Raw genomic sequence first — 14,542 nt, forward strand, 5'->3', positions numbered from 1 at the left:
ACGGATTGTCTCACTGAAAACTTCAATAGCCCTTAGGAATAGGCATCATGATCACCCCCAGTTTAAAGAGGAGGAAACAGTTAAGAATTTGTTCAAGGTCACCCACTTAATCTGGGGTTTGAGTCTTTGTTTCTTTGCTTTCAGAGCCCAAACCCCTTTACCATGTCACTATTCTGCCTTATGATTGTAAGAGGCAGACTACTCAGAAAATAGGAGGGAAAGCTCAAACCCAGTTGCTGTTAGTGGTACTGGTGGGAGGGCATGAAGATTTGATGAAAAAGGTGGCATTTAAAATACATCTTAAAGGACTCGGGGGGCATTTCAATACAGCAGGAGATGGCGGAGAAGAGATATTCTAGGCTGAGGGAGGAGAAAGAGTGGCTATGTGTGGGCAGCAGTGTGGTATGTATTCAGCACAAGCTTAGCCTAAGTGTAAGGGAGTGGTACTGTCCCCTTGCGAAAAGACCAGTTGTGACTCAAAGTGTGGTCCATGGATCAATGCTAATCCATAAACACTATTACTGGTCCATGAAGAAATAAGCATTTCTAATCTGTGAGAATAAGAGCTTAGAAATTTTTACAGCAGTTGGACAAAGTATGTTTATAACTATTAAATTCAGTAATTTAAAAATTGGGGCTTATTTTATATATCTTTTAGATTTCATTTTCCTGTAATTCATTTTTTATTGTATTTGTAAAAGCATTGGCTCAAGATAAACTGGAAATTAAAACAAGAAAATAACAAACTCGTCCTTTACTACATTTACTTGGGGAGAACTAAACCAGAAACTCAAAAGAGCAAGGATCTTGTCTGACACTTTTTAGTTTAACAACATGTGCTGTGCTCAAAGCTGGTGCTCAACCAAACTGAGGAGAAATTCATCGAGATGACACCCAGAAGGTAGCCAGCACTTGAGTATCCATATATACGCAAGACACGGCCTTGGTCTGGATCTGACCTTACGTAATCATCTTGCTTTGCATTCATCACCTTTCACTTTATTTTTATTATTTTTAGAGACAGGGTCTTGCTCTGTCATCCAGGCTGGAGTGCAGTAGCACAACCGATCATAGCTCACTGCAGTCTCAACCTCCTGGGCTCAAGCAATCCTTCCACCTCAGCCTCCTGGGTGGCTACTACAGGTGTGCGTCATCATGTCAGGCTAATTTTTAATTTTAGTAGAGACAGGGTCTTACTATACTGCCCAGGCTGGTCTCAAACTCCTGGCCTCCAGTGGTCCTCCCACTTCAGCCCCTCAAAGTGCTGGCATTACAGGTGTGAGCTACTGAGCCTGGCCATCCTTCGCTTTAAAACTGAAGGACAGTTATTAAAATATAGACATCCCAACAGAGAAGGTAAACATCTTGAAATGTCAAAAATTTTAAGAAATGACTTCTTCGGATCACTTTTTGAACTTGTATATGTGTATATATAGTTTGTATGTATATGTTTCCTTTTTTCTCTAAAAAAAAAAGAACTCAGCTGCCTGTTTTTTTGTTTTTTTTTTTGTTTTTTTTGAGACCGAGTCTCACTCTGTTGCCCAGGCTGGAGTGCAGTGGTGCAATCTCGGTTCACTGCAACCTCCGCCTCCTGGGTTCAAGCAATTCTCATGCCTCAGCCTCCTGAGTAGCTGGGACTACAGGCGCCCGCCACCACGCCCAGCTAATTTTTTGTATTTTAGTAGAGATGAGGTTTCACCATGTTGTCCAGGCTGGTCTCAATCTTCTGAGCTCAGACAATCCACCCACCTCAGCCTCCCAAAGTGCTAGGATTACAAGCATGAGCCACTGTGGCCAGCCTCAGCTGCTGTTAAAATGCTGAATGTTGGCTGTGTTTCTGTAAAGCTATCTATAGAAAATGCTATACTGTTCTCCAGCAAACCTCTAAGCTCTACTACTTTCCCATATATATATCTTTGATCTCAATATTCAGGAACTGACAGCTCAGCCAGAGTACCTGTACAGCCATAGTTGCCAGTATAAGTGGGCAAGGGAGAATGGAGTTGACCATTTAGAGCTCATTTCATTCGAAGTAAGGAGAGGAAATCATTACATTTTTTGGGAGACCACTTATAAATAATAAAAAAGAAAAAAAAGCATAGTAATGGGAGTGAGACCCTACCTGGTGGTATCAAGAGGTAACTTTTCATTTACTAGAAGTTGTGACTGGTAAGCCTCACTTTCCACCACACTTGCTCCCAGGAATGACCACATAATTTAGTGCTAGAAAGGCTGTCAAGCAAAACAACTATGCCTATTCAACATGACTATGCACAGATAATAAAAATGCTCATCTTCACAGAAATTGCCCTTTGAAATAAATTCTGGTTCACTGCTTTTATTTCCATTATTTTCATGTCAATGACAATAAACAGATATTTCTTATTGCTTATACAAAATATTTTCCTGAAACCTTACAACCTTCCTTAAATCTTATAAATTTTAGAAAAATATCTTACATTTCTAACATTTTTTAGTCACACCTATGACATTCTATCAAATCAAATAAAGGTTTTTGTTTTTTGAAGTTTAGATAATAACTGTCAAACAATTAACTATGCTAGATCTTTTGCCCTGAAAGGTGTTTTATATACTATATAATCAAAGTGAGCACCTTGCATGGCCTTAAAGGAGTTATTTGGAAAGAAGCTTTCAACTCTAATTATAAAAACAAAATGAAAAAAGAGGAGGTTTGTGTTTAAGGAAATGTTTTTCTTTTTAATGTAAAATCAAGTCATCAAATATTACATTTTCAAATCTGATTAAGAATCATAAAATCTCTAAAACAAGTAATAAGCTTCATCTCATAATTCAGAATTGTGATGGAGATAGCCATGAAGTGATGAAATCTGGGTAACTGGTATATCTTACTCAAGGCCTGTTTCTCCAAAACATTCTTCAAGCTCATATTCACTCTTCTAAACTCCCTTTCCTCTCTCCTTCCCTCTAAGTAAAATAAACAACTTAGAAAGATGGTTATAAAATACTTCCATACTGTCTTTTAGGAATTTCTTGAGAAGGAGATTTCTGTATGTATTACCTAAATTTAAGTATGAAAATAAGAATATGGGCCAGGCACAGTGGCTCACATCTGTAATCCCAGAACTATGGGAGGCAAGGAAGGTGAATCACTTGAGGCCAGGAGTTCGAGACCAGCCTGGCCAACAAGGCGAAACCCTGTCTCTACTAAATATACAAAAATTAGCTGCATGTGTAGTCCCAGCTAGTCTGTCAGCTGAGGCAGGAGAACTGCTTGAACTCAGGAGGTTGAGGTTGCAGTGAGCTGAGATGATGCCTCTGCACTCCAGCCTGGGCAACAGAGTGAGACTCTATCTCAAAAAAGAAAAGAAAAATATGATGAGAATTATACGATTTGGTAAATTTATTTTGATAATCTGGCTTATTCCTAGTTTGAAAGAGGACTAAGGGCCTTCTGTTTTAATGATATACTCACTCTACTGGTTACATAAATAACAACATATGACCAGGAATTTGTAGTTTAGGTGAGGAAGAAATTAATACCTGTGAAAAATGATAAAATCCCCAAACTTAATGTAGAGGGTAAATTAACATCACAGGGTGTAAGAGATAATTCACTTATCATTCCTTTGCAAAAGTCACCGTAATAAGGCTTCCGTTATTTAATGGGAACATTCTAAGAACCCAATTCTCAACTGTATTGTACATTTAATGGACATATTAAAGCAAAGCAGTATCAGATCCACATCGTATGAAATATCCACTAGAACTCGAATGTGTGGGGAACTTTTATCACAGAGGACACAATCTTATAGTTTTGGTATTATCAGGTCTGAAGTAGATAATCTGCTTTGTAGACTGTCCAGGGCATAACATAAATCCTAGGCAGCAGAAAGCTCTTCACATGAACTTTCTTTGGAGCTCAATCAGAGCATATTAAAAAAAACTAAACATCTTTCTACAGCAAGGCACAATGCAAGAGAAATATACTGTAAATATCATATGAAGGATACCAAAACAAATAAAAATCCGAATTCTTCTGAATATCTTTTCAACTGATATTTAATAACAGAGTTGATTAATTTTTCATGTAGGGCAATCCATTAATCTAATTTAAAAACTGTATCTTATAGAATAGTTCAGATTCTTTAAATTATTCTACCTGTTCCAAGGTCTGATTTATAGTGTTGTTAAAAGATTTACAATTTTCAAGTGGCTTTGTTACAAAATTTCATCACTGCTTATCCCAACAGCACTTTCTTGACTAGTAATGACAATAAATAAAATAGCAATTAGTCCAAATAATACAATTATTAGTGGCAGGAAATTTTATCCTCCATAATTACTACCAATCAAAATATTCTGCATATCCCAATTAGGTCTAGAAATGTTGTCAGGGTTATTCCTCAAGAGAAGAGAAAATCAAGCTCTCATCAGTTATTTCTTTTTTTTTTTTGAGATGGAATCTCATTCTGTCGCCCAGGCTGGAGTGCAGTGGCGCAATCTCAGCTCACTGCAAGCTCCGCCTCCCAGGTTCATGCCATTCTCCTGCCTCAGCCTCCCAAGTAGCTGGGACTACAGGCGTCCACCACAACATCCAGCTAATGATTTGTGTTTTTAGTAGAGATGGGGTTTCACGTGTCCGCCAGGATGGTCTCAATCTCCTGACCTCATGATCCACCTACCTCAGCCCCCAAAGTGCTGGGATTACAGGCATGAGCCACCACGCCCGGCCTTTTTAAAACAATTTTTATTAAAAAGATACAACTATGAAAATTTATGAGCCAGGTGTGGTGGTTCACACCTATATCCCAGCACTTTGGGAGGCTGAGGCAGGTAGATCGCATGAGCCCAGGGGTTTGAGACCAGTGTGGGCAACATGGCGAGACCCAATACAAAAAACTAGCTGGGCATGGTGGGATGCACCTGTAGTCCCAGCTACAGGAGAAAGGTCTGGGGTGGGAGGACCACTTGAGCCCAGGAGGTTGAGGCTGCAGTGAGCCATGATCGTGCCACTGCACTCTAGCCTAGGCGATGAAATGAGACCCTGTTTCAAAAGATTTATGAAAAGAATGGAAAGTTTGTTGAATATCAGTCAGCAGAAAATTTCTCAGTACTAAGTCTAAGCACCCTACTCTTTGATCATTCAACTTAAAAGGTGACTTAGATAAGTAATTCAGTATCTAACTACATTAAGACGGGTAAATGATACACAACTACAACTTTAAGGGGGAAAATGATTTCAGAGAAAGCAGAAATAGCAAGACATTTTCAAAAGGAGAAGTGAAAAGGAGTATTTTCTTGAATGTAAGACAATAGGTTGTGAGAATATCTTCACAGCTTAGAATGTGAGGTGAAGTCTGATTTATCTTTGGAACTCTAAAGAGAGATTGGCAAAATTTTCAGGGATGGACATATGAAAAATGAGATCACAAAAAAGGAAAACAATGAAACCAAAACAACATATGAGGAACAGTGAAGGAATTAGTAACGAAATGGAAATGTCAGGTCAGGTGTCCCATGACATGCCCCCCAAACATGAGAACTTAGCGGATGAGTCCCCGGGAAGTTCCAGCGCAGTACTACCTAGTGCACGCAACAACTGTCCTGCTGGCTGCAAGCCTCAGCTAGCAGGTGCCTACTGTCCTCCCCTCTGTGCTGGCTTTCAGCAAATTCATATGCTGAGCTGACTGAACCCTTATCTTCTTCCATCTGGAAGGACAGAAAAGCAACAAGTCTCGTATTACAGAATGATACTCTTCACCATATAGAGGTTTAAAATCAAAGCAACGAATTGGCGTCCACAATCTGAGGCACAAAAGAAATGTTCAAAGAACAGCACATTTACTGTCACAAAAGAGGGCTAACGGGAACTTTTTAAAAAAAATGTATATTTTAATAAGTATAAAGTGTATAAACAATTACGTAAGCTTGTGGAGAAGCTGACCAAGATACATAAATTAGGAAATACAAGTGTCCATCTAAATTTTCTATATTTCATTTTTTTCATAGTATTTATTAAAGGTGTTTAATATACAGTTTCTCATCTGTCATTTTGGAAGTCCTTCTGATGACAAACAGCAGCCACCATGGTTATTCAGGACCTCCACATTGGATAAATTCAATTTCTTCTTGAGACACAAGTTTCCTTCTGTATTTCTAAGCTCATGTTTTTATTATTTCTGCAGTATCTGGTGGACCCTGATACATCAGCAAATCTGGTGATTTACTTCCCTTAGAATGTTGTGAAATTACAGAAGAGTGAGATGGTAGCCCTGCTGATCTCAAAGCTTCCAATACATTGGGTTTAGGATTGTCTCGTCTGTCAGGAAACCTTATTAATGGAGTGTGTGGTTTGACTACCTGAACGACCCTACTGGCAGACGCCATCTTGCTGCCCATCATGACCCCCAAGAAGGGGCAGTTTCCCTAATGGGAACTTCTTAAGGGGAACATAAGCACACAAAATAAAGCCATGATTTTCCAGTGCACAAAGCTCTAACTAAATATATATTATAACTAAGTTAAAACCAAATTTCTTTCAATAAAATTCAGTTTCTTCTATTAAATTCATTTGCCACCAAGATTTAGGGTTCTTATTGCAAAGGTATGTCCAATTTCTCATCTTTCCTGCTTCCCTTCTCAGAAGACTTCTCTACTCTAACTGGACTTCATGGCCTTAGAAATGTTGAGCATGTGTGCAAAGCGCTTCACCTGATCTATTTGTTAACAAAATAAATTTAATCCTCAATTTGAAACAGATTTTTAATGAGGGTCAATAATTTACACACATTTCAGTTCTTTTTCTGTATTTGTATTAGAGACCTTCTAAGGAAGTTTAAAGTGTGTCTACAGCCATCCTTATTTTAAACTTATTAAATTACAATAAAATGTCCTTAATGAATAAAAAACAATTTTGCCTTATCTCTATGTATTTTCCCAGGATTAAGACTGACCAATACTTATTTCTATGAAAGATGCAATGCTGAATTTCTGATATAAACAAAAGATTATCAGAATTTTTTGGTTTCAAGCGTATAGTAAGTTTATGTGAAGGTATCTTAATAGCTTTGCCTATAATACAGGGGAAGAGTGGAAGGGAAAACACTCAAAATGAGTTTTGTTTATTCAAAAGAAAATTGTTAATAGTTTTGTATTTTTTTTTTTTTAAAGAAGTAGTCCCACTCTGTTGTCCAGGCTGGAGTGAACTGGCATGATCTTGGCTCACTGCAACCTCCATCTCCTGGCTTCAAGCGATTCTCTTGTCTCAGCCTCTCGAGTAGCTGGGATTACAGTTGTCTGCCACCACGCCCAGCTAATTTTTGTATTTTTAGTAGAGATGGGGTTTCACCATGTTGACCAGGATGGCCTCGAACTCTTGACCTTAAGGGATCCACCCACCTTGGCCTCCCAAAGTGCTGGGATTACAGGCGTGAGCCACCGCCTGGCCTTAATTGTCCTTAAGAAGTACTAACTTGATTAAAGATGAAAAAGCTCTTAAAGATATCTGATATCCATACAGTTTTCCTCTCTGTCACAGGAGTAAACAGTTACGCTACTATGGATCACACCCATGGAATACTGCTCAATGCAGTTTAAAAAACCGAGGCATTCAAAATTCAGAGGCTGCATCAGCAGAAAGATGTATATGGGCACTTACTCTCCATGCAGCTATGAACAAATGCCCACCTAGTGGTCACTCACTGCTCAATCTGAGTAACTGTTTCTCTGCCTGGCTTTTAGTTGAGCACAGTATTTCTTCTTTTTGTTCTTCTATGATGCTGACGGTAAATAAGCAGACCACAGTATGTAAAATGATCATGTGACAGGTGAAGAACCTGGAGGCCCAGAGGTTAAGTGACTTGGTTAGGACCCACTGGGAGTAGCACCAGCTGCAGCAGCAGCATTCAGGCCTGCCGCTCTCTGAACAGCATTCTTTCCCACTTGTTACACCACCTGATTGGAGAGTGGCTTGCAGAAAGACCATCTCATCCATATCCTGTTCTCATTGTGACCTTTCACAGATCAATGTTCAGCTTACTGTTTTATCAGAGTATTACAGAATCAGTGATTTCCTTGATTTATGATTTCCTTTCTCCATTATTCTTAAATCTAGCTTTGCTAAAAAAATGTGGTTTGATTTAAGCCAGTATGATATGTGAAAATATGATTTCACAAAAATATGATTATTCACAATATAAAAGTTATCTTTATATGACAAAAAACAGTTGGCCAGAGTGTGCTTTTAAATAATGAGCTTTCCTGCTTTAGAGTTAAATAATTAGATGCTAAAAAATGTGATAGAAAGCCACTGTTTTTAAAGTCACCTACTGATAAAATTGTGATACACATATTTGGCTGAGCCAAAAGTGAAGGTAAATTTTTGTTTTAATTTATTTCTCATTTTAAATATAAAATTTAGTTGACTACCACTTAAACACCCATTTGTATACTCATCTGTAATTATTACACCATTATAATTTGAAATAGAATATTTTTTAAAGTTGAAGTTAATAATAACCTGAAAGGTTTAATAAATCTTTAAATGGCTCAATATTATGAACTTATAGAGTTTTATAAAAGGTTATTTAAGTGGTGCTGTGTAAAAGCCATTCATTTGATCAGAAAAACACAGAAAGATTAGACACCTTGAGAATAAAAAAGAATTTAAAATTCAAATGAACATAGAGAAAGATTAGAAACCTTGAGAATAAAAAAGAATTTTAAAAAATACGTGATTAAAAATCTGTAAGAAACCAATAGAGCAAGAAATGGAAAAGTGCCAATTTCTAAAAAGAAAAATAAGTTATATTACTTTTCCCCTTCAAACCATACTTAATACATAGTTTTAGTATCTTAATATAAAAAGTCCTAGAATTTAAGCTTTCATCCCTTTCTATCAAAAGACATCTCTATACTATTATTTTTTGTACAAACTGACAGAATGCATCTGTCTGTGGAGATAAAGATAAGACATACACACACATTGTTCAATTTATAGATGCACTAAATAGTAGCCAGGATATGAAATGCTTCAGCAGCCATTACAGTATACAAACATAAATATGCACATGTATTTACAATACAAATTAAGGCAAGATTAAAAAATGGGCAACTCTCACTTCCAAATATGTAGCTTTAATTACTCAACATGCAGGAGCATTTATAAATATGAATAACATGACAAGCAGAAGCATTAGAGTTGTACTAGAAAAGATAGTTAAGGTGTACAAATATATTAACAAGGTATAGATCTCTGTTCTGTGATCACGCTGAATTTTTACCTGAATTTTCTTCTCAAAGAAGAAATGGATTTTTTTTTTTTTAGGTTTTAACGTATATGTTAATAAAGGTCAAATTAGCCAGAGACAGGGCCATGCTAACAAAAATGCCCCACTCTTTATTCATGCCTCTGCCCATCTTTTGATATTGTTTAATTGACCTTTAGCATGCAGAAGAGTTAATGAGGTTCTACTCCTCCTACTCTACCTAAGTTTGCTCAGCTGATTCCTTGCCCTCGACAATGGCTGCAGTGCGATGAACTCGTCACTTAAAGCAACTGTGTTGGAGTACATCTATAAGTGGACAGAAAAGGGATGGACACACAACAAGTCAGTGAGCTGTATTCATCACCTAAGAGAGACACAGGACACGCTTTATAAATACATCTGTTCCTACAGGAGGAATAAATATCATACGTGATACACATACATGACTAACATTTGTAGGGCTGTTGGCTGTGCCATCAAAAGAATTTATTATTCACTCTTAACACCACATTGTTATTTTGGAGAAAAACAAGGCTCAGAAAACATGCTGACAGCTCTTCCTTTGATACGATTTTTCTTGCTACTTTTGGTAAACAATGAAGTAGCTGACAGTTTTCTAGCCATTTCTCCATCATTTGAAATCAGGAATGATATAAAGCTAAAATAATGATTACTGACCATAACAAAGGAATAATGTTACATATAGGATTTCAATGACCATATACTGTTTCAGAAAAAAAAAAAAAAAGGAAAGGAAAAAATACACCAACCCCAGCAGGCTAGAAGATCCCTGAGTAGAAGCAGAGATTTCCTTCTTGGATTAGACCACCTAGAACATCCAGTTAAGTCATTTAGAAGTAAATTTAGTGAGCCAAGAAGGAAGACTATACTAGCTTTTACACATAGATAAAATGATTGCTCCACTTTACATTCCATTTTTAATCAAATAGACTAAATCAATTTTAGCTTTATAGTGAAAGAACCAGAATATATATAAGCACTTTTAATTTTTAACTTGTCTAACGGCCTACCTTAAGGTAGTCCAAATATTTCCTATGTATTCCTTTAAAAAGAGGCTACTGGAAAGGTAACAAGAACTAGTATTATCACCTTTTATATTATTAAAAAACCTCTATGAACACGTGTAAGTTTGCAAATGCTCTGCCTAAAGTAGAATTTCTAAGGATACATATAAATAAATCTGATTACAGGTTGAGGATCTCCAATCTGAAAATCTAAAATCTGAAACTTTCTGAGTGCAGACATGATGCTCAAAGAAAATGCTAATTGAAGCATTTCAGATTTTGTATTAAGGATGCTGAATCAATAAGTATAATGCAAGTACTCTTTAAACAATCTGAAATCTGAAACAAGCATTTTGGATAAAGGATACTGAACCTATATTTACTCTTATAAAGAATTAAGTATATTTTTTTTGTGAGACGGAGTCTCACTTTGTCGCCTAAGGTGGAGTGCAGTGGCGCAATCTTGGCTCACTGCAACCTCTGCCTCCCAGATTCAAGCGATTCTTGTGTCTTAGCCTCCTGAGTAGCTGGGACTACAGGAGTGTGCTACCATGCCTGGCTAATTTATGTTTTTAAATTTTTATTTATTATTTTTTGAGACGGAGTCTCACTCTGTTGCCCAGGCTGGAGTGCAGTGGCGCCATCTCAGCTCACTGCAACCTCCACCTCCCAGGTTCAAACGATTCTCCTCCCAAGTAGCTGGGACTACAGGCACCTGCCGCCACATCCGGCTAATTTTTATGTATTTTTAGTAGAGACTGTGTTTCACCATGTTGGCCAGGATGGTCTCCATCTCCTGACCTCGTGATCCACCTGCCTTGGCCTCCCAAAGTGCTGGGATTACAAGCATGAGCCACCGTGCCCGGCCTATTGTTTTAATTTTTAGTAGAGACCTAGGCTTTCGCCATGTTGGCCAGGCTGGTCTCAAATTCCTGAGCTCAAGCCATCCACCTGCCTAGGCCTCCCAAAGTGCTGGAATTACAGGTGTGAGCCACTGCACCCAGCCTCAAGAATTAAGTCTTTAAAACAATGCCATCCATATATTTTGGTGAAATATAACTATATTTAGGTCAAAACAGGGAGACAAATTATTCTCCATAAAGATCTAGAGTAAGTATAATGAACAAAGCCTTAAAAATAGTACTCTATTATTGTAAATTTTTTTTCCAGAGGATTAGGAATAGTAAGCTAGGCAAACCTTCTGATATATGTTTATTTTATTTTATTTTATTTATTTATTTATTTTTTGAGACGGAGTCTCGCTCTGTCGCCCAGGCTGGAGTGCTGTGGCCGGATCTCAGCTCACTGCAAGCTCCGCCTCCCGGGTTCACGCCATTCTCCTGTCTCAGCCTCCCGGGTAGCTGGGACTACAGGCGCCGCCACGTCGCCCGGCTAGTTTTTTGTAGTTTTTAGTAGAGACGGGGTTTCACCGTGTTAGCCAGGATGGTCTCGATCTCCTGACCTCGTGATCCGCCCGTCTCGGCCTCCCAAAGTGCTGGGATTACAGGCTTGAGCCACCGCGCCCGGCCGATATATGTTTAAGTAATATGTTGCAGAGTAGAAAAGTCTGTCCACACTGATATAAATATATATGCATGGACAGATAGAGGAATCAGATTATGCAAATTTTTTAGCCCCATTTGGAGATCAGTATAACAGAGTAACATTCTCATCTTCATTTTACTTATAATGATAACTGTTTTACTGAGGATCAACTATATACAGGCTCAGTGTGAGGCACTTCATACTCATTATCTCTAACAACCGTGTAAAGTAGTAATTATTTATCTGATTTTATAGAGAAGGAAACTGAGGCTTATGAAGTGCTTGATCAAGGACATACATATGAACTGTTGAAACAGTATCTGAATTCAAGTTTGTCAGGCTTCACAAGCCTATGCTGTCTCAATGGTGTGAATGTGTATACTGGCTAGGATTTGGTTATTGAAGCAAACAAATGCTAAAGAAATGTTGTGGACATGACCAACTGAAATTAAAACTAATGCACTGGTCAGGAAGCCTAACTTACATCACTAAATGTTTAGGAAGTAGTTTTTCTATTTGTAGGATGAATATACAACTAAATTTCCAAAATTCATCTGGCATGTTACAAGCGTGTTTAAAAAATCTCAACCTGGGAAGAACTAAATGATTAATAAACTCAGGGCATAAAAGTTGGCTAGAATATATTTTTGAGAGTATTTATCCAATACTACAATATAGTTAAAAGGACAAATTGAGAGATTTCTAGCTCAGGTACTACTCAAATATATAAAAGAGGCACATTCAACTAAATAGCTACAATTTTTGAGCATCTAATATGTATTTGGAAATTTTTTCATTTAATCTTCACTAGAAACGTAATAAAAAAGATATTTCTATCATAATTTTACCAATGAAGAAACTGAGATTTAAAGTCACAGAGATACCAAATGGAAGACCTGGGATTTGAACTGAGATCTATCAGGCCCCCAAGATTCTTAAGCACTACGTAACATACTGCTAATATTTGCTATAGTTTAATATTTATTAATACATGTTTAGTGAGATAATATGTTTTTAAAAATTCTATTCTGTACAAATTATTGAGGTTAAAGACCTCATTTCATACTTTTTTGATGAAAATAATATGATCAGAAAAAATATTACTCAGCCAGGTGCAGTAGCTCACGCCTGTAATCCCAGCGCTTTGGGAGGCCGAGGCAGGAGGATCATGAGGTCAGGAGATCGAGACCAGTCTAGCCAAAATGGTGAAACCCCGTCTCTACTAAAAATACAAAAAATAGCCGTGTGTAGAGGCAAGTGCCTGTAATCCCAGCTACTCATGAGGCTGAGGCAGGAGAAGTGCTTGAACCCAGAAGGCGGAGGTTGCAGTGATCCAAGATCGTGCCACTACACTCCAGGCTGGGTGAGAGCAAGACTCCGTTTCGGAAAAAAAAAAAAAGAAAAATTCCTCAAATTATTATGTGTCTAAAGACATGGCTATAGATCTTCATTATATATATATGATAGAATGTTGTGATATTACATAGTAATAAATAATAAAATAAATAAAAATATTTACTATTATCTGGATATAACTTGATAGTTTCATATCTAAAAACATCAAGTTTTATTAACACAATGTAATTAAAAAATAATTTATCAGTAGTCATAAAATTAATAGAAATAGTAAGAAATAACTTTAAAAATATCACATTGAACAATGTTTATGTTACAAAATACTTGAAACAGGAATGGCTAATTTCCTATTTTCTGACATAAGCAAATTATGACAGCTATTCATCATTAAAGATCCCTAACTAAAAAGATAATGAATTTATTATAAAAAGTGGTTACCTGTGCCTTTTCAGTACTTGTAGGGTAGAGGTGTCGGTCAAATACCTTCTTTACGATATCAAGAAATAGACATGTAACAACCATGAGGATTATGGCAAACCAAGCAGAACCACTTGACAGGAGCTGAATAAACACAAAGTACATATTCTGGGAGCCCAAAAATGGCCTGCAAAGAAAGACAATGGGCTTAATAAAAGTGGAAACTGAAAGACTTAAATCAGGACATCATATAAAGACACTACAGTTGAACATAACAAGTACTCCAAGAAAATGTTCAAAACTGAAATTGGTATAATTTAATTAACTGAACAACTAACAAAACAAGATAAGCTTTAATTGTTAAAAATAAAACAACTATAGTTTTTATTAGGAAAATGGCAAGCAGTTGACCAGATAACCCTATCTTAGTGGTAGCGTATCAGAAGAATAATGTACTAATACAGACTTAAGGGACCAAGCAAAGCAAGAAAAAGTGTGTAACAAAATATTTGAGAAGACTGATTATCCAAATCTTAGAATGAAAGCTTTATTCAGAAGCTCTTCTTCAAAACGTATTTTAAAATTAATGTACTCACGAATACTAGTTTTACATAGTAGTAGGTGTTATAAAGATATTCTTTTTGGGTTTTTGCATATACTACCTCAAAAGAATATGGTGAAATATAGAAACATTCATAATATCCTTTTATGATCCTAAATAGAAGCTAATATTTAGCTAATCCAAATTTTTTTGGCCTACCTTCAGAAGTTTTTTTGTCTGATAGATGAATCAAAGACATAGCAGGCAAATGTAATATAAATTCTCCAAAAGAGAGCCTTCAGTTATCCATCACTTACCAAAGAATCTTAGGAGAAACATTAATTTTTAATCTCTCAGAGTAGCCAGTTGAGTATCTGATTCTATCAATGAAGATGATGCATACTACTTAC

General features: G+C 36.9%; 1 protein-coding gene and 1 pseudogene across 3 annotated transcripts in view; both read right to left on the minus strand.

Annotated features, from left to right (window-relative positions):
* ATP11B (ATPase phospholipid transporting 11B (putative)) overlaps positions 1-14,542 on the minus strand; it is a 134,798-nt gene that overhangs the window by 11,373 nt on the left and 108,883 nt on the right. For all 3 annotated transcript variants that reach the window (XM_030931667.1, XM_030931662.1, XM_030931674.1), the window contains one exon: positions 13,613-13,778. In XM_030931667.1, the coding sequence (XP_030787527.1) occupies positions 13,613-13,778 (166 nt within the window). The remainder of the gene's footprint in view (positions 1-13,612; positions 13,779-14,542) is intronic.
* Positions 4,939-7,173, minus strand: LOC115897729 (annotated as a pseudogene).

This window comes from Rhinopithecus roxellana, chromosome 1 (genome assembly GCF_007565055.1).
Source record: "Rhinopithecus roxellana isolate Shanxi Qingling chromosome 1, ASM756505v1, whole genome shotgun sequence".
Lineage (NCBI taxonomy): Eukaryota > Metazoa > Chordata > Mammalia > Primates > Cercopithecidae > Rhinopithecus > Rhinopithecus roxellana.